The sequence below is a fragment of the Orcinus orca genome, chromosome 1 (assembly GCF_937001465.1).
Source record: "Orcinus orca chromosome 1, mOrcOrc1.1, whole genome shotgun sequence".
In the NCBI taxonomy this organism is placed as follows: domain Eukaryota; kingdom Metazoa; phylum Chordata; class Mammalia; order Artiodactyla; family Delphinidae; genus Orcinus; species Orcinus orca.
The window spans coordinates 212,540,315-212,563,644 of record NC_064559.1 but is presented as its reverse complement, the minus strand read 5'-3'; the positions used below and the strand labels follow the sequence as shown (position 1 = coordinate 212,563,644).

Genomic DNA, 23,330 nt, shown 5'->3' with positions numbered 1-23,330 from the left:
GGCTGAGTGTCCATCTCTGTCTTCCAGGGTCCCGCCTGGGGTGACCAGGAGGGCCTGGGGTGGCTATGCGGCTGGGCCGAGATGCTGTGTTGGCACCTGGGGGCTTGGAGGCCGCACCATCACATCCAGGGGCAGGGCTGTGGTGGCCGGTGTGTTAACTCCTGGCTATGCGTGGCATTCCCCCTCACCATGGCTGTCCCAGGCGCACCTGGGAGGGTCATGACCTCCCTCCTGGATTCTGGTTAAGCCTTGGGGACCCTGACCTTGATCTGGGGTGAGGATTGGACTGAGGCAAGAGAGGAGGCTGCGGGAGGGTCCTGGCTTCCCCTGACCCAGTTGCAAATTCCTGCTTCAACAGCTGAGAGTCAGCACACAGTCCCCTGCAGTCACTGGTGACTCAGCAACAGGCATTTCGGTGGAAACAGGATGTGTGCTCACACGGTGGGGAGGTCTGGAAGGGGATGCCTGGGCTCACGGAGCTCCAGCTCTAGGCACCCCCAGTCTGATGCAATCACAGTCTGGCCTGTGGGCCCCCTCCTGTACAGACTGGGGACTCTTCACTGGGCGGTGAGAGGAGGGGAGCCTTCCCTGCCCCCCTCTGGCTGGCGTGTGTGGAGGACCCCGGGCAGGGAACTGAAAGGCTCAGCTCAGCCTCAGGTGGGGGCCAGGTCCCTCCCAGAAAGGCTCCGCCTCCCCGGCCCTTGGGTACAGGGCAGGCTGCCCCAGAGCCCCGCCCCAGGAGGTGGGGCAGGAGGCTCGGGACAGAGGGACCCAGACCTGTCGACCTGCTCTACTCGGGCCGGCTGCCACCGCTGCCCATGGGGAACAGCCACTGTGTCCCTCAGGCCCCTAGGAGGCTCCGAGCCTCCTTTTCCAGAAAGCCCTCGCTGAAGGGAAATAGGTGAGGCGGGGCAGGGTACAGCCGCGGCCACTCGGTCACAGGATCTCCCTCAATCTGCCTCGGGGGCCAGGCTGTGAGCACCCCTTCCCTTGTTCCCAGAGAGGACGGCGCCCGGAAGCTGGTCGGCCTGTTTGGCACCGAGGCCAGTCCGGATGGGGACACCACTGCCGACAAGATCTTCCGCTTCATCCCTGGAACGGTGAGCAGCCGGCCAGTGAGCCCTGGCTTGAGGGGGCGTGGCAGTGGTGGTCTGCGTGTGACCGCGCGTGTGTGTCCTGCCTGTGCTGGGCCCGGGGTCTTCCCCGTCGGACCAGGGGAGTCAAGTCCACGGCACAGGGAGGAAGTAGGTGCAGCCCTGCCCTGGGAAGCTCATCGGCCGAAAGTCTGAGCAGAGTGAAACTGAGGCCCGGCCCTGAGTCAGTGGGGCGGTGGGGCGGGGCCTCCACGCCTCGCCACGTGCCAGCCCTGCCTGGGGGCCCTGGTGTCCGCCCCCCGCCCCGGGCCCGGGCCCAGGACAGCGTGTCTGGGCACGTTGGAGCTGGACGAGCACGCGTGTCTTGGCTGCTGCCGTGTGGGCACGGGTGTCAGGCTGGTGACAGGGCCATGAACCGCCACGCCCCCCTGTCACTCCGAGAGTTAGGGGCTTCGGGTGCACAGTGAGCCGGCCTCCCCCCTACCCTCGGCCCCGGTTTCTCCAAGGGGTGTCCCTTCAGTGTCCACCGCTGCCTCATCCCACAGCAGCCCCTGCGCCCCGCCCCCAGGCCCTGCCACAGGGACATGGCTCCCAAGCGCACGGCAGGCCACCCCGAGCTGAACGCCACCCCCAAGCACCTGCCCAGCTGGCCGAGGGGGAGAGACACCCGCCCTTTAACCCAGCATGGCAAGGGGCGGGGCAAGGCTCTGCTGTGTGCAGAGGCCCTGGGGTGTGAGGGAAGTGACCCCCCAGGTCCTTGCCCCAGACACAGCTGCCCTGCGCCCCTCGGTCCTCACAACAGCTGGTGTGGGCTCCCAAGCCAGCTTCCCAAGTGTCCCAGTCGGGCTGTCCCCTCTCCTCCTCCCTGGGGTGTCCTGGGCTCCCTGTGGCCAAGTGCTGGCTTCAGAGACCAGGCTGCCTCAGAGAAGTGGACAGAGCACTTCCGACAAGTCCCAGGCGGCATCCCTCTGTGTGGCCGCATCTCACACCACAGCTCCCTCTGTCCAGGCCCCGCCTGGGCCGGGACATGGCAGCTGGAGAGGGGACCCGGCTTGCTGAACCTCTGGGAGTGGGGCCGGGGGAGGAGCCAGCGCTCCGCGAGCCCTGCCCGGGTGTGGGTTCTACACCCGCACGAGAGCCTGCCCAGCCACGGCCCCAGGGCTGAGCCCAGGCCACAGGGCCAGCTGCGTGGCCCTTCCTGCGCTGTGGCCTGTTTTGCATGGGTCCCGTCCGGCATCATTCCCCGCACTGGGTGTGGGTGCAGGAGGCCCCACCCAAAGGCAGGGACGCCAGCAAGCTGTGAGTCTGTCTGTTCACATTCCTGGGCTTGCCCAAGGGGTGCCTCAGCTTGGTCAGGGCACAGCAGCCCCTGCCAGCTCCCCAGCACGCCCTGATCCCAGACCTCAGCCCCTCCAGCCCCAGTTCGGCGCCCGTCCCAATCTGACTCCATTCTGACAGTCAAGCCCCTGTTTATAGAGGAGTCTCTGTGTGCCAGGGTCAGCTGTTGGTGGGCGCTCACCCTCCCTGTCTTCAGCAGACAGACATGGAGCCCCCAGCACACTCCAGGCCCGTCCTAGGCCCTGGCCCAGCAACGGGCCCCATTCTCGTACCGTTCTCACCCCATGACCGAGCCAGGTGATAAAACTAAGAAGTAAAAGACAGAGTAAGCCAGACATGGCCAGCGCTGAGCAGAAACGTACAGGAGGACCAATGCGCGGGGGTCAGTGAGGCTAAAATGTTGGGAGGGCACCCGGACAGGGGCTCACAGAGAAGGGGGTCTGAGCCAGGCTCTGGATGGGGTGAGAAGGGGCTGGGCTGAGTGGTCCGAGCTGAGTGGTCCAGGCAGAGGGGGCAGCAAGGCCGAGCTCCTGAGACAGGCACGTGCCTGATGTGAGGGGAGAGGACCCCTTGGTCATTGTCAGGACCTTGGCCTCCGCTGAGAGGGAGATTGGAGGCGGGTGGCAGTGTGCTGGTGGCTTGAAATGGGCTGTGACGGGAGTACTTACACCAGGGAAATTGGCAAATACTACAAATCAGCCCCCCTCTTTCTTGGTAGAACCAAGTTTTAAAATGTTAGTAGCCAACCCTGAGGTGTGGGAGGGATTCGAGTATCGTCTCACCTGGACACCTGAAAACCCTTCTGACCAACAAGTCTTGGGAGGTTGAATAACCAAAATGAGGGAACACGGTTAGGAAATAACGAAGCTAAGGTTGTATCTGCATTGAACTGAAACCTCGACGACTCCAAGACTAGCGCACAGAGTTCTGTGACCAGCATGGAGGCTCTGTGTGTGTGTGTGTGTGTGTGTGTGTGTGTGTGTGTGTGTGTGTGTCTGTGTGTCTGTGTGTCTGTGTGTGTGTCTGTGTGTGTGTGCTGCGTTGTTTGCATGTGAAGAGGCTGTGAGTGTGGACAGGGTTCTGTACACACGTGTGATGCTGCATGCGCCTTCTTAACCTGTGTATTGTGAGACTGGGGGCCAGGGCTGCTGGCCGCTGGTCAGGCCCCCTCGCCTGAGCTCTGCCCCCACCCCAGAGCATCCCGAGCCTGGAGAGCCAGCAAGAAAACCTGGAGCAGCCTTTCCTGAGTGTGTTCAAGGCAGGGCAGCGGAGCGCGCCCGTGAGGAGCCTGGGCACGGTTGTGCACTACACCAAGGTCCAGCTGCGTTTCCAGCACAGCCAGGTGGGGGCCGGGCCGGGAGGGGCATGCTTGAGGGCCACCCCGGGGCCTGCCCCCAGCCCTCAGACCCTGGCCCCACTCTCCCCCAGGACATCAGCGACTGCTACCTGGAGCTCTTCCCCTCCCACCTCTACTTCCAGGCCCATGGTTCCGAAGGACTCACTTTCCAGGTGAGGGGACATGGGCAGCGGAGGAGCTGGGGGAGAGGGAGAGAGCAGCCCCTTGGGGGGCACGCGGCCCAGTCCTGCTGGGCCCAGTCCCCCAGCCCTTCCCTCCCGCTGTGCTCTGGCAGGGGCTGTTACCACTGATGGAGCTGAGTGTCTGCCCGCTCGAGGGATCCAGAGAGCATGCCTTCCAGATCACAGGTGCGCAGGGGCACGGGGGTGCTGCCTGTGCTGACCTGGCCCCCAGGAGGGCGAGAGCACTAAGGCTGCTCAGTGAACCTGGCCGTCGACCGGCCCCAGGACCCGGGCGGGGCTCGGAGCACGTTGAGGGGTCCTGGCCTTTCCTCCGATGGGCACACATGCGTCTGCCGGGCTGGGGCGGAGGGCAGTGGGTCGGGGGCCTCCAGAGCTGTGCGTGTGGTCATCAGTGGCTCCCCCCAACCCTTGAGGAGCCTTTCTTGTGGCCGCTGGCCTAGCCTACTCTGCCCCTCTCCCGCAGGCCCGCTGCCCGCCCCCCTTCTCGTGCTCTGCCCCAGCCAGGCCGAGCTGGACCGCTGGCTCTACCACCTGGAGAAGCAGATAGCCCTCGTGGGAGGGGTGCCGCGCCGCCACCCAGCACCGCCGCAGGTCAGTGCTGGGAACCCCACGCCCCTTTCCATCCCCACTCTCCTCCTGCCCTTGAACCCCCTCTCCCAGGGCCCCCCTGAGAACGAGCTCCCCTGGACTCTGCAGCACAGGCTGACCCCGCTGCGGACGGCATCAGGGCTCCAGGTGGTGGGCACCGCCATCTGCGCCTCGAGGGTCAAGCTGCAGCATCTGCCCTCACAGGTGGGTGGGGGGCGCAGAGGTGGAGGAGGCGGGGGAGGGGTGCAGGCGGCAGGTGGGGGCCCTGGGTGTGTGCCGGTGGAGCCCCTACTCTGCTCTGTGGCCCCTCACAGGAGCAGTGGGACCGGCTCCTGGTCCTGTACCCAACCTCCCTGGCCATATTCTCCGAGGAAGCAGATGGGCTTTGCTTTAAGGTGGGTCCCTCCCCACTGTGGACCCGCCCCAGGGACGCACCCTCTGCGTGGGGGTGGGAGGGGGCAGCAGCTCAGGAGGAACCTGTATTTCGGGGCCTGTTGGGACAGATAGCACTGGCCCCACCCACCCAGCCCGCTGCCCTGGTCAGTCTGGTCTTAGCATGACGTGGGCAAGGAAGGTGGGTGCCCTGCCTCAGCATCCCGTGTCATCCTCGAGGGTCCTCAGGCACCAGCAGACCCATCACCTGGGGTGGGTGGTGTGGGGGCCCCTAGTGCCCCTAAAAGGGGCCTATACCTCTGAGCAGGCATCTTCCTGGTGCCTGAGGCCTATGCGTGTGCGTGTGCACGTGTGGGCCCGGGCGTGGGTGTGAAGGGCCTTCGGGGCCAGAGCGAGTGTCATGTGCATCAGGGTACTACATTCTACTCTGGGGGTGATCATGGCTTTCAGTCACTGAGAAACACACAGAGGGCTTCCTCGTAATCCCTTCCCACCCACCCCCATCTTAGCGGGTGGCCCAGGGGACCAGTCCCCGACCAGTCCTGTGTCGGCCACTGGCTGGCGAAGGCCCCACCTGGAGACCGGGGGTGAAGGCACCCCCCAAGGACAGACGGGGAGTGCCTGGCCTCCCACGGGGTGTCGGCCTTGGACCTGCCTTGCCCTCTGCCCGGCGTCCGAGTGCCCACCCAGCTCGGGAGGACAAGACGGGGCAGTGGGCACAAGGGTTGCTCCCCCTAACTAAGGCCTCGTCCCCCCTGGATGCCCCGCAGGGGGAGCTCCCGCTCAGCGCCATCCACATCAACCTGAACGAGACGGAGAAACAGATCCGCTCTTTCCTGATCGAAGGTGGGCAGAGACCAGGCCTGGGAGAGAGGGTGTGAGCCTAGCGTGCACCCAGCTCTGCACCGGGGCTTTGCAGGGGGCACCCTGCCCGCCAGGCCCCCTCACGGCATCTGTGTGCCAGGCCGTCTCATCAACACCATCCGTGTGGTGTGCGCCAGCTACGAGGATTATGGCCACTGGCTGCTCTGCCTGCAGTCGGCCTGCCGCGGGGACAGGACCTCCCCACTGCCCGGCCCCGAGAGCTTCCCGGGGCTGCGGGTGCCCCCACAGGTGAGGAGTCAGCAGGGGAGGTGCCGCTGGGCAGCGGTGAAACAGGAGGGTGGGCCTGGGCCCGGGGCGGTGGGGGGAGGGGCCCTGCCATCCGGCTCACCCTTACCCACCGCCGGCTGCCCAGGCTGTGGGCAGTGGCCGAGGCTCACTCTCCTCTGACGGACGGACCAGCTGGGACTCGGGGTGCCCAGCACACGCCTCCAACCATACCAGCCACTCCACGCCTGAGTCCACTGGAGGCTGCCCTGCCCGGCCCGCACCAGTGAGTATCTGGGGGGAAACGGGCAGAGGAAGGGGGCGGGGGACACTGCGGCGAGTTTGTGTTGGGGACACCACTGCAAGTAGGGCCCTAGTTCTTCAGGGGAGGGGACTCAGACCGGAGGGGCTCTGTGTAGTCTCAGAGGGGTATGTGGGAGAGGGCCCCGGGGAACATTCTGGAAGGCCCTTGGTCCCCACAGGAGCAAGCCAGCCCTGGCTGCACCAGCGTCGGTGGGCACAAGGCAAAGCTGAGACGGGCCGGCAGCAACCGATCACCCAGGAGCAAGGCCCAGGGCGAGGGGCCCGGCCCAGCCACCCCACTGCACCTGGACCTGACCAAGGTGGGCCCAGCACGCTGACCCCGGCTCCAGGCATGGCTCTCCCTCCCGCCCTCCATCTCCCCGGCCTCCTCGGTCCTGGAGCCACCCAGAGGCTTCTTGCACAGAGAAGGGAGGGCTTGGACACTTCCAGCTCCAGCGGTTCTGTCCTGTTTCTTGCCTGTAGTTGAGGCTGGAGGATGGCCCTGAGGCCCCAGACCATTCTCTGGAGACACCGCACTCCCCGCTCTACGCTGACCCCTACACACCACCTGCCACTTCCCGCCGCAGGGTCACAGACATCCAGGACCTGGACAAGGTCAGTCCCCTGCTGGGTGACAGAAAGAGCTGGACGTGGCCACAGCCTGAGGTTGAGAGGGTGCCTGAAGCCTGAGATCTGCTCAGGCTGCCACGGGAAGCTAAGGGGGTTTCTGGGGCAGGGGCCCCTCAGCTGCACGGAGGTCCCAGCCCAGGGCCTCAGTCACCAACGCTCTCCTGACAGTTCCTCAGTGCGATGCAGAGCTCACTCGGACCTGAGCCCTCGAGCCCATTCCCCTTTGGCCCCGTGTCCGTGCCTGTCTCTGACCCCAGCTCTGGATTCTCCGGCCCCCACTTGCTCTCCGAGAAGGGAGTCCCGCAGGCCCGAGCCTCTCAGCGGCATCGCAGGTCCATCAAGGGCCGGGGGTCCCGGCCCCCAGGCTCCCCTCAGCTTGTGAGTAGCAGCCCCCACCCCGGGCAAGGGGTTCTGCAGCCGGGGGTGGAGAGGAGACCGCATGGGGCCTCCTGGGACCCTGAGGGAGCAGGAGAGACGGAAACGGGGGAAGGGAGGATGGGCGGAGACCAAGGACGGGAGCAGCGGCAGTAAGGGGGTGGGGGCAAGAGGAAAGGTGGGGGTGGGGTCCGGCAGGTCCCTGAGCTGGCCGCCAAGCCGGTCCGAGGGCCCATCCCTCAGACTTGTCATTGGGGTCCCCAGGTCTCTCCTGCGAGGGAAGTTGCGCCCGAGCCCCCGCCACCTCCCCCAGGTGAGTGAGGGCCCTGCCTCTTCCTGGGAAAGCTCTGGGTGTTGCTTCCTGAAAGCACATGCACCTCTGCCCTCCCCACCAGACGGCCGCCCCCCAAGGAGCTCCAACAGTGCCCGGGACAAAGCTCTGTCACCTTCCCACCAGCGGTGGCCTCGAGGAGCAGCTGAGGCTGAAGGCGGGCTCGTGCAGTGGATCTGATGGCCACCAGGAGGCTGCTTCTCGGGACCACCTGCCTGCATCGACCCTGCAGGAGGGGCTGAAGCAGGACCTGGGGCTTTTTAGTGGGGCCACAGGCACCCAGTATCGAGTCAGGGTCTGACCCCAGCAGGTGGAGGGGGCCTCCAGAACCCTGAGTTACCCTGGGCTCTTGAGGGGTCAGGAGGGCCTCATCCTCAGGACACGTTGGCCAAGGTGACTGGACGCCCAGAGGGGCCAAACCTCGGCCTGCCTCTCAGGGAAGGAATGAGGGAGGGGACTCGGGGTAGGGGCTTCAGCTGGGAGAGGGGGGGATGGCACAGGTGTAAAGGTCAGAGGGCTGAGAAGGTCAGTTAGCGAGAGTCAGAGTATGTGAGGCCAGAGGGCACAGGGTCTGAGGCATCACAAGCAGGAGGCAGGAAGGTGGCCTGGGCGCGTGTGAGCGTGAAGGTCGGGAGAAACCGGCAAGAGACTAAACAAGAAAGAAAGAGATTTTATTGGTGCCATGTGTCCATGCGTTCTGTCCTGAGCAGCAGGAGTCTCCTGCGTCCTGGGGACCCTGTATGTGCTGCCTCGTAGCTGGACGCCCCCCCAGCGCCTAGTCTGGCAGCCCCCTTGCTCCACTACTGCCCGCACCCTGTCCACCTTCCTGTGTCACCTCCGGCTCCTGTCAGCTCTGGGCGAACCCAGGTGTCCCGTCCCTCCACCTGATACCCTTGCCTTCTGCCTCTGCACCTCCTCCAGGGCTCCCCAGAGGAGGGGCTCCAGGCTCTGCCCTACAGACCCCCAGCCTGCAGGGCCCCTCTGGGTACCTGCTCAGCATCTCGGGCGGGAGCCGAGGAGGCCCTGACCACAGACCCCTGGGGTTCAGGGGTTAGAGAGGCCTCAGAGGCCTCCAGCGGCCCAGCCCACTTATAAACAGGGCAGAGGGTCCCTGGGACGCCAGCCCCCAGCCTCAAGGCCCTCTGCCCAGATCTCCAGCTGGGGCCTCGCTGCTGCTCTGAAGCCCCATCATGCCCCTCCCTCCAACAGGATAACCACATAGGATTAGGACTCCAGTTAACTCTGGCTTCAGATAAACCACAAATAATTCCTTAGCATAAGTAGGTCTCAAACTACTCCAGTTTCGATGGACACCTTGTGTTTTTTGTTGCTAATCTGGCACCTTACTAACGCCCAGCTCCCTGCTTGGCCTACCCTCCCAGCCTTCCAGAATCTCCCCACTCCCAAGTGTGGAACACAGCCTCGGCCTCGGCCACTGGCTGGACCCTCGGGTGGAGTCCAAGAGAGCCAGGACCAAGGACGCAGGCTCCTTCCTAGACGCCGCAGAACGCAAGGGTCAAAGGGTGAGGCCTGAGGGCAGCACCTCATCCTGAGCACCTGTGGACATTTCCTCATCCTGCGTCTTCCTGGGCGGAGCCTGGGTCTTAGGAGCTGGGGCTGCGGCGGCCCCGCCCCACCTGCCAGCGGAAGTACCGGATGGCGGAGATGGTGCCGATGTTGGCCAGCAGAACTGCAAGAGAAGTACAAGACCTCCTGAGTGCCGGCTCCATTCCGGCCCGGTCCCCACCCTCCATCCACACGGCGGGGTTCTCAAAGGATGGGAGGAGGCCAGCGGGGCGAGAGTGGGTCAGCAACGCAGGAGACCCGTCAGGAGAGACACCTGCGCCTCCCCATGTGCCCCTCACCCCTGCTGGCCCAGCAGCTGGGACACTACCACTGCCCCTCCCTTTGGCTTCTAGACACCAGACCCCCGCCCCCCGGGCCCACAAACCTGTTTTCCAGGCATCTGGGGCATGCAGGTCTGATGTTCTCACAGCCCAGGTAGCGAAGGCTACAAACACCAGGCACATGTCATTCTGGCTGAAGGTAAACGAGGTGAGGGGACCCCGGGGTACCCCTAGGAAAGAGAGGCATGTCCTGAGCTCCGGCCGTTGTCCCACTCAGACGCACCTGCCCTGGGACATGTCTCTCCTGGCCATGTCTGTCCCGAGACACGTCTGTCTTGAGTCACATCCTCCCCGTGACACAGGATAGCGTGTGGCATAGCTGAGTCAGGCTGACTTGGGCGAGTACGTCTGGGGCACCGTTTCCTGGTTTGTAAAGTACCGTCCAGGGGGAATGCGAGCCTGCTCTGGCAGGCGGCATGGCCTGAGCTGGAGCTGCCCCAACGCCTGCCTGCTACAGGCTGGGGGCAGGCACTGCTGTTACCTGGGCCTGAACACAGGGCGACAGTCAGTGTGGAGCCAAAGCCCTGCTCGACTGGGGCTGCCCCACCTGGACCGGGTCCTGGGGTGGCCAGGAGCTGGTCCTTCCTGCCCAGATCATCCCTGAGGGCCCCCACCAGCTCGCAACCCAGGGTCCTGGCTTGCCCCTCCCCAGTGGCCCTCTTGGCCCAACTCCCTGGACAGTGTGTACCCAGGTCCTGGACAGGCCATGGGGTCCCCGCAACACACACCTGCTTGCCTGATGGCCGGGGCAAGCTGCTTCGCTGAGGCTGGGCTGGGCCCTGGTGGGGTGCCGGTCCCCACGTCCCAGGGGACTGACCTGGGGGGCTCCGTGGCCTGCATCTGGAGAAGCACAGCCGGCCCCAGCATGCCCCCTGACACGTCCTCCCCGAGGAAGTGTTCGTAGGCCTCGGGGATGGAGATGGGTGTGGGATCTCCTGGTGGAGGGGCCGGCACAGGCTCAGCCTGGAGGGGTGGGGCCTGGGAGTGGCCTTCCTGGTGCCTCGACCTCTGGGTTTGGCCATCTTGGAAGAAGAACTCGCACATGTCCGGCCACTGGACTTCGGCCAGAGCCTGGCTAGCCTCTGCTTCCTCCTCAACGTCTTCATCCTCTTCCTCGATGGTGTCACAAAGGAAGAACTCATAGGCTTCTGGGAGGGTCACCGCAAAGGAGCAGCTGCGCCCAGGCCCCGCTGAGGCAGAGGGGGCAGGGGGAGGCAGGTGCTTCGGGATCCGAGGCTGGGGGGTCCGGGGCCCAACTGCCACAGTGTCCCAGGCTCCAGATGCCCTGCGGCCCCCAGCTGCTGTCCTGGGGGCTGTGGCTGGGAAGGCTGGGCCTGAGGCCTCTCCTGACCCTGGCTCCTCGGGGCTGGGCACAGCCATGGAGAATCGCACTTTCTTCTTCTTGGGGGCTTGGATAGGGCCTAGCGGGGGCTCCCCAGTGCGGTGTCCAGGGGCACCTGCTGAGGGCTCCCCTCTGAGCTTCTGTCGGCCCCCCTCTGGAGACCGAATAGGGCTCAAACCCAGCTTGGCCACTGGGGCAACCTCCAGCTCCGCCACGTCAGGCCCAGCCTCGGGGATGGGAGCAGCTGTAGACACACCCACATCAGACCCAGCCTCAGAAACCAGGTGAGGCAGAGCTGTACGGGGAATAGCCTTCAAGACAGGCGTAGATGAACCCACGTCCAGCTGGACCCCTGGACCTGGCACAAGCAGGTCCACATCCAGTCTAGGCTCGGAGGCAGGTGTAGACGGAGGCTCATCGGGTTGAGGCTCGGAGGTGGGTGTGGACAAGGCCACGTCTGGCTTAGCCGTTGTGACACCTGCAGAAGCCTCCAGGCCAAGCGTGGATATAGTGCGTGGCTCAGCTCCGAGGGCCATTCCGATTAGGTCTGTGCCCTGCTCAGTGGTAGGGACAGATGCAGACAGGTCCACACCTGGCCCTCGCCTGGCCGCCTGCTCAGGGGCTTCTGGAGACTCTGGCCCCAGCTCGATCTGCCCAGCTCCTGCTGTCTGCCCTGTGGTCCCCACCCGGAGGCCCTTCCCCCTGGACCCAGCCAGGCCAAGGCCGTCCTCGGCCCCGGCCTCAGTGAGCAGTAGGGAGCCCAGCTGGGTGGGAGCAGGGCCTGGGTCACCCAAGCGCCCACCCGCCTTGGTGCCTGCAGCCCGCCTCTTCTTTTGGCTGGGGCTGCGCAGCGGGGCTCCAGGGCTGCCAGGGGGCCTCTGGGGGGCAGCGCTGCAGCCGGTGGAATCGGGGCTCCGAGCGGGCTCACCCGTGAGAGTAGGGGCAAGACCCCGGGGGGCTGCCCCCTGCAGAAGCCTCTCCCTCTCGCCTCTGGAAGACACTGGCCCCGGGAGGGATGAGCCCTGGACCAGAGGGGCAGCACCAGGGCTGAGGGACGGCTGAACTTCCGGCCGCACGGACACGCTGGGCGTCTGCTGACTGGCCTCCGGGGCCAGCACGGGCTCACACCAAGACCTGCTGACCAGCTGCCGGGCGGGTACCTTCTCCCGCTCAGAGCCAGGCCGGTCACTCCCCCTGGGAGCCAGCTGCCCCTCAGGAAGGGGCAGGGGCCCTGGGGGGCTGCTGCCACTGCTGTCCCTTTGGTCAGTGTCACTGGACAAGAGCTCATGCCCAGAGGCCAGGCCGGCCCGCGGGAGGCCACACTCTGCGGCAGCGGCTGAAAACTCAGCCCGGTCCTGGCCGCTCAGCTGGACGCTGCACTGGAAGCTCTCCATTCTGGGTCAGCAGAGGCACGTGAACCACAGACCAGGCTCTTCATGGGCCCAGGCCCGGGGCCCTGGCCGGCACACACTGCCCACACCCCACCTGCCCCCTGGCTGCTCCCTGGCTCAGGGGCCAGCACTCCATCTCCGTCCTGAAAGAAAGCAGAACAAACAGAATCCAGAGGGAAGCTGTGCTGATCTCAAACCTGATGGCTTCCTGGAGCTAGAACATCCGAAACCCACCTTCCGTGCTCCCAAACTGACTGCAAATGATAACGTTACAGTGACGTATTGCTGCAGTCCTGCATTCAGGTTAGTGAAGTTCACTAAAGAATAGGGTTCCTCATGTTTGAGTTTTCATCCCCAGGAGGAGCTTTCCTCCACAACGTTATGCATTTTCTGTCCAGCTGGGTCAGCCTCCAGCTTTCCTGCAGAGGTGTTGGTACCGAGGCCAACTCTATATACCAAAGCCCATTTCAAGGACCACCCACCAGGGCTCAGTTTACCTGGGCGACAGTCAGCGCCGGACTATCCCAACATGCCTCAGAGGAGCCGCAGTGTCCAGCAGGTGACCAGTCTTTGGTGATGACCTTCCACCGGCCTTGGCTGGGACAGACTGCTGGGCTTCCTCTGAGCTTACCAAGGTCAAGCTGGTGCTGGCCAGAGCCCTCTCAGGGGTCATCAGGGCGAGCCTGGCTCTGCCCCTGCCTGGGCAGGAGGTCCCACAACAGAAATGAGCCTCCTGATTCCCACTAGCCCCCCCGGGGCCATCCTCAGTGTCTGTGCCCCTGACCAGATCTGCCCAGCCGGCAGAGGTCCCCTCCCCGCGTCTCAGTGAACTAAGGCAACCCTACCTGGCTGACACCCCCTAACCTCTCAGCCCCCTGCAGGGGGCTGCCCTTTGGGCCTTGGTCAGCTGCCACTGGACCCAGGGCGGTGGGAGGTCACTCTGGCCAGGCAAGTCCTGAGATGGAGGTGCCTTGAGACCAGGGCACTGCGGCTTCCTGACCCCGCTGCACCTCGTCCTCCCCTCTGGTCCTAGGGGAGGTCCCAGTGGGGGCTGTCTGCCTTGGGACCCCTTAGGGTGGGAATGAGGGGCTGACAGTACTGTACCTGGGACCCCACAGCCAGCCGGGGCAGCGGAGCTGGGCATCCAAGCTGCCTGTCCCAGAGCAGCATGGTGCAGGGCTCGCCACGCAGGCCCCACCCCCATTGCCCAAAATACCACAGCTCCGCAGTCACATGTCTCCTGCCAGGCGGCAGGGTACAGGCCACAAATAGATGGCATTTGAGGGGCTGCCAGCTACGTGAGGGACGCCTTCCTGGTCAGGGCAGATGCCAGTTAGAGAACGCTGACCAGCAGTCAGGCCCACAGGCCCTCCCTTTCCTAAGCTGAAGGCTACCCTGCTGCCCGTCCTGGCCAAAGGCTGCCCTTTCCTCTTCAAGTGGCCCCGCCCACTGTGAAAACTCAGCCCTCCCCACTCCTCCTGTCACCTCACCTGCCGGCAGCCCCCCAAGACCAGCACCTCTCCCGACCTAGGCTCCTGCAAGCGGGGCCCAAGGCGGGGGTGGCAGTGCAGTCTCTCTCTCCAGGAACAGGGGTCTGGTGCTGCCACCTGCAGGTCACCAGGAGGAGCCGGGCAGGAGGCATGGCCTCTGAGAACAGCCCCTTACAGGCATCACCCTGCCCAGTGCCCTGAGCACTTTTCCAAAATGTGTCCATCCTGAGAGGGATGCCAGGAGGATCCTCCTTCACAGTTGGGCTTGGTAAGGCACAGAGAGGGTGAGTGAGTTGTCCATAGCCACACAGCTAGTAAGTGGCAGAGTTGGGCCCCAAAGGCCCTGCTCAGAGCCATCCTGCCCTCGAGGCTGGTGTTGCCTATCCCCAGCCTGGTCATTGTGACACACACCCCTCCCGCTGGGGACAGAGGAGGGAGTAGGGGGGTTGGACAGCAAACATTGAAACTAACAGGTAAATAGGATCATTTCTGACAGCAACACATCTTAAGAAGGACCTAGAGTGGAGAGGAGGGTGGCCTCTGAGGAGGGTCCAGGGGATTGAGACTGGGCAGGTGGGGACCACGACAGCCGAGGCTTCGAGTGGAGGAGGCCGAGTCACCCCGGAAGAGCGAGGTCGGGTGATGTTCTCGGCCACCCTGGGTGGGCAAGCCTGGTCTGGGGTCTCTCCTCGCTGCCTCTGTGTGTTGGGAAAACCCAGGTTTCCCTCCTATGTCTCTCCTGTGAGTCTCCTTTACTGGTCGCCAAAAGTGTGTGTGTGTGGGGGGGTGTCCCACGCCAGGCAATTCGGTGACACTAGCGGCGTGTCTGACAGGTTAACTCAATTCTGATAATATCTGGAGATGCTTAGGGGCTCAGTCCCACAGACTGCCCCCAACTTCAGACGCCAATGGCAAGGAGCAGGTCCCCAGGTCACCCACCACTTCTGTCCGACTTGGCTACAGATGTGAGCTTCCCACGACCCATTGCCCCTTGGATTAAATTAATTTGCCAGAGAACTCAGGGAGACATTCACTAACGCTCACCAGTTCATTATAAAAGGGTAGGATGAAGGATGCAGATGAGGGTCCAGGTTGGGAGATGGGCAGGGCTTCGTGGGAAGGAGCGTGGACGCAGCTCCACCCACCTCCAGCGCTCGGGATTTTGTGGAGGCTTCTTCACACAGCCATGATCGATTTAACCCCATTTTCAGCCCCTCTCCTTTCTCAAGAGGATGGGGGCGGGGCTGAAAGTTCCACGCTTCTCATCAGGCTTGGTCTTTCCGGTGAGCAGCCCCCACAGGAGCCTCATTAGAACAAAAGATGCTCCTGTGCTCTCAGCAGGAAATTTCCAGGTTCAGGCACTCTGTGCTGGAACGGGGCAGAGACCAGTACCCATGCTCTCTGCCTTCTAATCCCACAGTCCTCTTCCCCGTTCCTCCTCAGGCTCTGGACTCGGTGGCTAAGGCTGTGTTGGTCAACTTCGCCGCTGAGGGTGGTCCACGTGTGATCCGTGCATCGCTTTCCTGTGGATGGAGATTTGGGTCATTTCCAGTTTGCAGCTATTCCCAGTGATGCTATGAACATTCTGGAACATTTCTTTTGGCGGTCTTGGAGAGTTGTGGGGTCAGAGGTGTTTGTCCAGCTCTAGAGGACACTGCCCAACAGTTTTCCGGGGTGGCTGTGCCCTCGCTCCAGTGTGTCTGCGCCCACACTGCCTACGGCCTGTCACCGCCTGGCGCAGCACTTTCCTTAAGAATGAAGTTACTGGCCATTGTCATCTTCTTTTTAAATATTTATTTGGCTGCACCAGGCAGGTCTTTAGTTGCAGCAGTCAGGATCTTCGTTGCAGCGTGTGGGATCTAGTTCCCTGACCAGGGATCGAACCCCTGGACCCCTGCATTGGGAGCGCAGAGTCTTAACCGCTGGACCACCAAGGAAGTCCCCACTGGCATCTTCCTTTGTGAAGATGTGTGTCTCTTCAGTGCTTCTGCCTCTTTTCTATGCCTTTTTCTTATTGATCTGTAGGAGTTTGTTACCCATTCTGGGTAAAGATTCTGTTTTGAATATTTGTACTATGAATATCTCCCCCCCATCTCAACTTTTCAATCTCTTAACAGTGCCTTTTGATGAACAGAAGTTTTAAATTTTAACATAGTCCAAATTATCAACAATTTTCTTTATCCTTATCACTGTTTCTGTCTTTTTTTATTAATTAATTAATTATTCTTGGCCGCGTTGGGTCTTTGTTGCTGCGCGCGGGCTTTTCTCTAGTTGTGGTGAGCGGGGGCTACTCTTCGTTGCGGTGCGCGGGCTTCTCATTGCGGTGGCTTCTCTTGTTGCGGAGCACGGGCTCTAGAGCGCAGGCTCAGTAGTTGTGGCTCGTGGTCCCAGTTGCTCCATGGCATGTGGGATCTTCCGGGACCAGGGCTCGAACCCGTGTGCTCTGCACTGGCAGGTGGATTCTTAACCACTGAGCCACCAGGGAAGCCCTGCTTCTGTCTTTTTACAGAACTCTTTGCCTGCCCCAAAAAGTCATGAAGATTTCACCATGTCCTTCCACGTTTTTAGAACTTCATCGTTTTACCTTTCTCACTGGGACTACAACCCACATGGTACTGATTTTCGTGGATGGTGGGTGATGGGGGTACTGTCACACCTTTTTGTTTCTGTGTGGACACCAGTTGGCCCAGCGCCACATCACGACTCCGTGGCGCACACGTGTGTGTCTGTCTGTCTACAGAGCCACAGCAGCAGAGCCCCCCCATGGACTTCCCAGACAGAGGAAGCTTGGAGGGTTTGGGGCAGGGGCTTTTCTACAGTTGCCATGGCTGCCCTGGAAGAAGGCAGTACAGGACCCGAGGGGAGGCTGTGGGGAGGGCGCGGTGTACCTGGTTCCTTCTGAAGAGCAGCTGTGGCTGGAGTTACCCGAGGCGTCCCCTCTCTCTCCTCGCCCCCCAATCATGGGCCTCCTCGTGGGAAGGGCTCTGGAGCACACGGGCATCTGCGCGCTTCTGACCCAGCTCCGCGCTGGGGGCCTTAAGTCTCTGTGGAGGCCCATGAGCGGGTGCAGACGGACGGGCTGGAGGAGCCGCCGGGGAGTGGCGTTGCCGGGCACGCGGCCTGCGGTACCGCCGGAAGCCACCAGCGGGCGAGCAGGCTCCACCGGAAGTTGGCAGAGCAGAGCCGTCGGCGCCTGGCTCTGCGAGGGCGGTGTGTTTGGGGGCGCCAGGGCCCCTTCCCGAAGCCACTTAGCCCGCTTTGAGCCCTTGACCCTGAGACATAAGTCCTCAAAAATAAGAGCCGACTTTCAACGAGCAGCTATTACACGCCCGGCAGTCTTAAATGCTTTACATAGATTACAGGGTTTTTACTTTTCATTTTTTAATAGTTTACTGATGTATAATTTAATATGATAAACTCCACATATTTAAAGTGTAAAGTTAGCTAAGTTTTGACATGTGTAGTCACCCGGGAAGCCATCACCACACTCCCATCATCCCAAGGGTTCCTGTGCCCTTTCTGACGCCGCCTTCTGCCCAGGCAGCCACGTGGGCCTTCCTTCCCTTCTGTCACTGCAGTTGGGTGGCACCGTCCAGAACTTCATGTAGATGGGATCATACAGTAGGCACTCGTTGGTATAGTACAAAAGAGTGCAGTATGACTGTCTTCTGTCACTGAGCATAATTATTTTGAGATTCGTCTATGCCACTGTGTATGCCAATAGTTATTTTTATAATTAATAAGTAGTGTCCCATTGTTGGACATGCCAAGATTTGTTTATCCATTCACCTGTTGATGGACATTTGGGGCTATGTTATAAATATTTGTGTTTAAGTCTTTGTGTGAACACGTGCTTGCATTTCTCTTGGGTAAACTGTTTTCCGGCGTGGTTACCATTTTTTCATCCCCACCAGGAGTTCCTGAGAGTTCCAGTTGCTCCATGTCCACACCAGCACTAGGTCTGGTCAGACCTTTTTTTTTTTTTTTTAAGCAGAGGTCTTCTTAGAAGCCCATATGATTTAAATTTATTTATTTATTTATGGCTGTGTTGGGTCTTAATGTCTGTGCGAGGACTTTCTCTAGTTGTGGCAAGCGGGGGCCACTCTTCATCGCGGTGCGCGGGCCTCTCACTATTGCGGCCTCTCTTGTTGCGGAGCACAGGCTCCAGACGCGCAGGCTCAGTAGTTGTGCCTCACGGGCCCAATTGCTCCGCGGCATACGGGATCTTCCCAGACCAGGGCTCGAACCCGTGTCCCCTGCATTGGCAGGCAGATCCTCAATTACTGCGCCACCAGCAAAGCCCTGGTCAGACTTTTTAACTTTACCATTCTAGTAAATGGTTAGTACTGTCTCATTGTGGCGTTTTCTTGTTTTTTGTTTTTTTGCTTGCTTTTTTTTTTAAACGATTATTAAAGAGGGTATTTTATTTTATTTTATTTATTTATTTTTTTGCGGTACGCGGGCCTCTCACTGCTGTGGCCTCTCCCGTTGCGGAGCACAGGCTCCGGACGCACAGGCCCAGCGGCCATGGCTCACGGGCCCAGCCGCTCCACGGCACGCAGGATCTTCCCGGACCAGGGCATGAACCCGCGTCCCCTGCATCGGAAGGCGGACTCTCAACCACTGCACCACCAGGGAAGCCCCTTTATTTTATTTTTTAATTTTATTTATTTTTTTGGTTGTGCCAGGTCTTAGTTGTGGTAGGCGGGCTCCTTAGTTGCGGCTCACCAGCTCCCTAGTTGTGGCATGTGAACTCTTAGTTGCAGCATGCATATGGGATCTAGTTCCCTGACCAGGGATTGAACCCGGGCCCCCTGCATTGGGAGTGTGGAGTCTTCACCGCTGTGCCACCAGGGAAGTCCCTCATTGTGGTTTTAATTTGCATTTCCTTAATGACTAAAGTTGAGCATCTTTTCGTGTGTTTAAATGCATCCAGGAAATTCCCTGGTGGTCTAGTGGTTAGGACTTGGCGCCTTCACTGCCGAGGGCCTGGGTTTGATCCCTGGTCGGGGAACTGAGATCCCACAAGCCGCGTGGCAAAAAATTTTTTAATAAATTTTTAAATTTAAATAAAAATTTAAATTTTTTTTAAAATTTAAATTTAAAAATTTAAATAAAAAATTAAATTTTAAATAAAAAAATTTTAAATAAATAAATGCATCCATATATCTTCTTCCATGAAATAACTGATCAAATCTGCCCATTTTCGTCATTGGGTTACTTGTTTTCTTATTGTTGAGTCTTAAGAGTTCTTTATATATTCTTTACATAAGTTCTTCATCAGTTACGTGATATGAAATTATTTCCTTCTAGTCTGTGGCTCATCTTTTCATTTTCTGAACAATGTCTTTTGAAGGGCAGAAGTTCTTAATTTTGATGAATTCCAATTTATCCATTTTTTGTCCATTTTTCTCTCGTGGATTGTTCTTTTGGTTGTATGTAAGAAATCTTCACCTAACCAAAGATCCCAAAGATTTTCTAAATTTTCTCCAAGAAGTTTTTTTTAGTTTTAGGTTTTGCATTTAGGTCTATGATCCATTTTGAGTTAATTTGTGTATATGGTGTAAAGACATGGTTCCAGATTATTTTATTTTTGTATGGATATCCAATAGTACCTATACAATTTGTTGAAAAGACTCTTCTTTCTCCACTGAATTGTCTTAGCACCTTTGTTGAAAGTCAGCTGACCATATAGGTATGGGTGGTTCTGTTTCTAGAATTCTAGGTTGATAGTTTCTACTTTCAGTAAAGACGTAGTTCCACTGTCTCCTCACACGCATTGTTTCTAACAAGAAACCAGCCATTGTTTGTCCTTGTTCCTCTGTATATATCATGTCTTTTTTTCCAGAGGCTCTTAAAACCTTCTCTTTACGGCTGTTTTTATAGAGAAGGGGTTAACAGTTTTATTGATATATAATTTACACCCCATACAATTCACCCATTTAAATTAAATAGTTTTTAGTATAGTCAGAGTTGTGCAACCATCAATATAAACAAATTTAGAACGTTTTCATCACCCCACAAGGATACCCCGTACCCCCATATGTAGTCATTCCCCATTCCCCTGGACCTCCACCCCAGCCATGGGCACCCACTAATCTACTTTGTGCCAATTTGCCCACTGCGGGCATTTCGTGTAAATGGACTCACGCAACATGTGGCCTTTGTGTCCGCCTTCTTTCACTGGGCACGCTCTCTTCAAGGGCCATCCAGGCCACAGCATGTGTCAGTACTTCATTCCTTCTTGTTGCCAAAGAATATTCCATTGTATGGATATAGCACATTTTGTGTGTGTGTGTGTGTGTAAGATATGTAAATAACAAGGTATGTAAATAAATTGTATGTATGTATTATTTATTTATCTTTTTGGCCATGCCGAGCAGCATGTGGGATTTCAGTTCTCCAGCCAGGGTTTGAACCCACATCCCCTGCAGTGAAAGCACTTGACTGCCACAGAAGTTCCCTAGCCCATTTTTAAATTTATCCATTCATCAGTTGATGGAATTTGGGTTATTTCCACTTCTTGGCTATTATGAATAATGCTGCTGTGAACATTTATGCACACATTTTTGTGTAGACATGTTTTCATTTCTCTTGAGTATGTACCTAGGAGTGGAATTGCTGGGTCATATGGTAATTCTACATTTAACCTTTTGAGGAACTTCCAAACAGTTTTCTAAAGTGGCTGCACCATTTTGCATTCCTATGAACAATGTATAAGTGCTCCAATTTCTCCACAAGCTCACCAATACTTTTGACCATCTGTCTTTTTAATTATAGCTACCCTAGGGGGTATGAAGTGGTATCTCATTGTGGTTTGATTTAAATTTCCCTGATGGTTGATGATGTCAGGCATCTTTTCGTGTGTTTATTGGCCATTTATATATCTTTGGAGAAATGTCTATTAAGATTTTTCTCCAATCTTTTAGTTGGGTTGTCTTATTACTGAGTTGAGAGAGTTATTTATACATTTTAAATACAAACCTCTTGTCAATATGTTTTGCAAATATTTTCTCCCATTCTATGTGTCTTTCACTTTTTCGATAATCTCCTTTGAAGCCAAAAGTTTTAATTTTTATGAAGTCCAATTTATCTTTTTTTTTTTTTTAACCTTTTGTCACTTTTGCTTTTGGAAACATATCCAAGAAGGCTTTGTCTTCTGGACCTGACTTCAGGTCCTTCCTGACCCAAGGTCCTGAAGAACTACTCCTAGATTTTCTTCTAAGTGTTTTATAGTTTTAGCTCTTACACTTATGTGTATCATCCATTTTTAGTTAATTTTTCTGTATGGTGTGAGGAAGGGGTTCAACTTCATTCTTTTGCATATGGATATTCAGATGTCCCAGCACAATTTGTTGAAGAGACTGTTCTTTCTTCTACTGGATTGTCTTGGCATCCTGGTTGAAAACCAAGTGACTAAAAGTGAAGGCTTCTTTCTGAACTCTGAATTCTATTCCATCAATCAATATGTTCAACCTCATGCTGGTACCACACTGTCTTGATTATTGTAGCTTTGTAGTAACTTTTGGAATCAGGAAGTTTGAGTCCTCCAACTTTGTTCTTTTTCAAGATTGTTTTGGATATTCTGGGTCCCTTGGATTTCCATATGAATTTTGGGAGCAGCTTGTCAATTTCTGCAAACATGTTAACTGGAACTTTGAAGAGATTGTGTTGAATCTATAGATCAATTTGGGAAGTACTGTCACCTTAACAATGTTAAATCTTCCAATCCACGAATGTGGAATATCTTTCCATTTATTTAGGTCTTCTTCAATTTCTTTCAACAATATTGTATAGTTTTCAAAGTATAAGTTTTGTACTTCCTTTATTAAATTTATTCATAAATGTTTTAGTCTTTTTGATGTTATTATAAATTGAATAGATTTCTTATTTCATTTTCAGATTGTTTGTTGAAAACGTATAGAAATATAACTGATTTTAAAATATTGATCTTGTACCCTGCAACCTTGCTTAACTCATTCATTAGTTCTAACAGTTTTTCTTAGTGCATTCCATGGAATTCTCTCTATATAAGATCATGTCATTTGAACATAGATAGTTTTACCTCTTTTTTCCAATATGGATGCATTTTATTTCATTTTCTTGCCTAGTTGGCCTGGCTAGAACTTCCCACACCTTTTGCTTTTTGTTTGTTGGCTTTGGTTTTGTTTTTGTTTTGGCAGTTCTATAATTTTACTGGACAATCAGCAGATAGTTCTCATCCACATTAACTGTCTGTAGATTTTTGAAAGTGGTGACAGGTACACAGGTAACCAACGTATAGAGCTTGTTTGGTGAATCTTCATCTTCATTATGCCCACACCTCTGACTAGAAGTTGTGAGAGCAGAAATCATTTTTTTATTGCTGTGTTTTAGCAATTTGATTATGATGTTCCTTGATGCAATTTTCTTCAAACTTCTCGTGCTTGGGACTTCCCTGGTGGCGCAGTGGTTAAGACTCTGTGCTCCCAATGCAGGGTGCCTGGGTTCAATCCCTGGGAACTAGATCCCACATGCATGCCGCAACTAAGAGTTCACATGCCACAACTAAGGAGCCAGCGAGATGCAACTAAGGAGCTCACAAGCTGCAACTAAGGAGCCCACCTGCTGCAACTAAGACCGGGGGCAACCAAGTAAATAAATAAAAATAAATAAATAAATAAGCAAACTTCTTGCGCTTGAGTTTCCTTGAGCTTCTTGGATCTGTGGGTTTATCATTTATGTCAAGATTGTAGGGCTTCCCTGGTGGCACAGTGGTTAAAAGTCTGCCTGCTGATGCGGGGGACACGGGTTCGTGCCCCGGTCCTGGAAGATCCCACATGCCGCGGAGCGGCTGGGCCCGTGAGCCATGGCCACTGAGCCTGTGCATCTGGAGCCTGTGCTCCGCAACCGGAGAGGCCACAGCAGTGAGAGGCCCGCGTACCGCAAAAAAAAAAAAAAAAAAAAAAAAAGATTGTAAAACTTCCAGTCATTATTTCTGCAAATGTTTCTCACCTTCCCCCCTCCTCTGAGACACCAATTACATGTATGTCAGGCCCTTGACATTGACCACAGTTCACTAATGCTCTTTTTTCCCCCAGTCCCCACTTTCTAAATCTCTGTTTTATTTTCAATAGTTTTTATTTTTATGTTTGCAGTTTACTAATAGTTTTCTCTTCAATGTCTAATCTCTAGTCTGCATTACTCCCACCCAATGTATTTCTTACATCAGACATCATAATTTTGCAAAAGTTCAATTGGGGTTTTTGTACCTTCAATGTCTCCAAGACATTCAGTCTTTCTTCTAGCTTCTCAGTCATGTGAAGTGCAGCTATAACAACTGTTTTAATGTCCTTGTCTATCACCTGTGACATTTCTAGTGTGCTTTCAATTGATCGAACGTTCTCATTATGGGTCAGACCTTCCTGCTTCTCTGCATGCCTGGTAAACTTTTACTGGATGCCAGACATTGTGAATTTTAACCTGTTGGGTGCTGGGTATGTTTATGCTACTACAAACATTCCTGAGCTCTGTTCTGGGT

At 57.0% G+C, this 23,330-nt stretch overlaps 2 protein-coding genes and 1 long non-coding RNA gene across 12 annotated transcripts; 2 read left to right on the top strand and 1 right to left on the bottom strand.

The window, feature by feature from the left end:
* Positions 1–143: 143 nt before the first annotated feature.
* On the top strand, positions 144–8,359 carry PLEKHN1 (pleckstrin homology domain containing N1). 3 transcript variants are annotated; one of them, XM_033432565.2, is made up of 16 exons: positions 144–901; positions 1,001–1,100; positions 3,628–3,774; positions 3,861–3,941; positions 4,064–4,136; positions 4,435–4,562; positions 4,668–4,763; positions 4,874–4,954; positions 5,723–5,798; positions 5,917–6,065; positions 6,190–6,327; positions 6,524–6,664; positions 6,828–6,959; positions 7,143–7,352; positions 7,614–7,662; positions 7,745–8,359. In XM_033432565.2, exons 1-16 carry the CDS (start codon positions 819–821, stop codon positions 7,858–7,860), a joined length of 1,800 nt encoding a protein of 599 aa, XP_033288456.1. In that variant the 5' UTR covers positions 144–818; the 3' UTR covers positions 7,861–8,359. The 3 variants fall into 3 exon arrangements, with proteins under 3 accessions (XP_033288456.1, XP_033288455.1, XP_033288454.1); XM_033432564.2 differs by having other exon boundaries at positions 4,632–4,763; XM_033432563.2 differs by having other exon boundaries at positions 4,435–4,763.
* On the bottom strand, positions 8,331–15,256 carry PERM1 (PPARGC1 and ESRR induced regulator, muscle 1). Of its 8 annotated transcripts, none has more exons than XM_049695103.1 (4): positions 10,316–15,256; positions 9,811–10,074; positions 9,632–9,691; positions 8,331–9,370 (listed from the first exon to the last, which is right to left on the bottom strand). In XM_049695103.1, the coding sequence occupies exons 1-4, from the start codon at positions 12,321–12,323 to the stop codon at positions 9,285–9,287; spliced, it is 2,418 nt and encodes an 805-aa protein (XP_049551060.1). In that variant the 5' UTR covers positions 12,324–15,256; the 3' UTR covers positions 8,331–9,284. The 8 variants fall into 8 exon arrangements, with proteins under 8 accessions (XP_049551060.1, XP_049551032.1, XP_049551028.1 ...); XM_049695075.1 differs by having other exon boundaries at positions 8,331–9,691; positions 10,316–12,463; positions 12,555–15,256; XM_049695071.1 differs by having other exon boundaries at positions 8,331–9,691; positions 10,316–12,739; positions 12,818–15,256.
* LOC117202336 (uncharacterized) lies at positions 13,943–17,644 on the top strand. Its single transcript, XR_004484609.2, has 2 exons — positions 13,943–14,078; positions 15,254–17,644. It is a non-coding gene; the product is annotated as an uncharacterized LOC117202336 (long non-coding RNA).
* Positions 17,645–23,330: the final 5,686 nt, after the last annotated feature.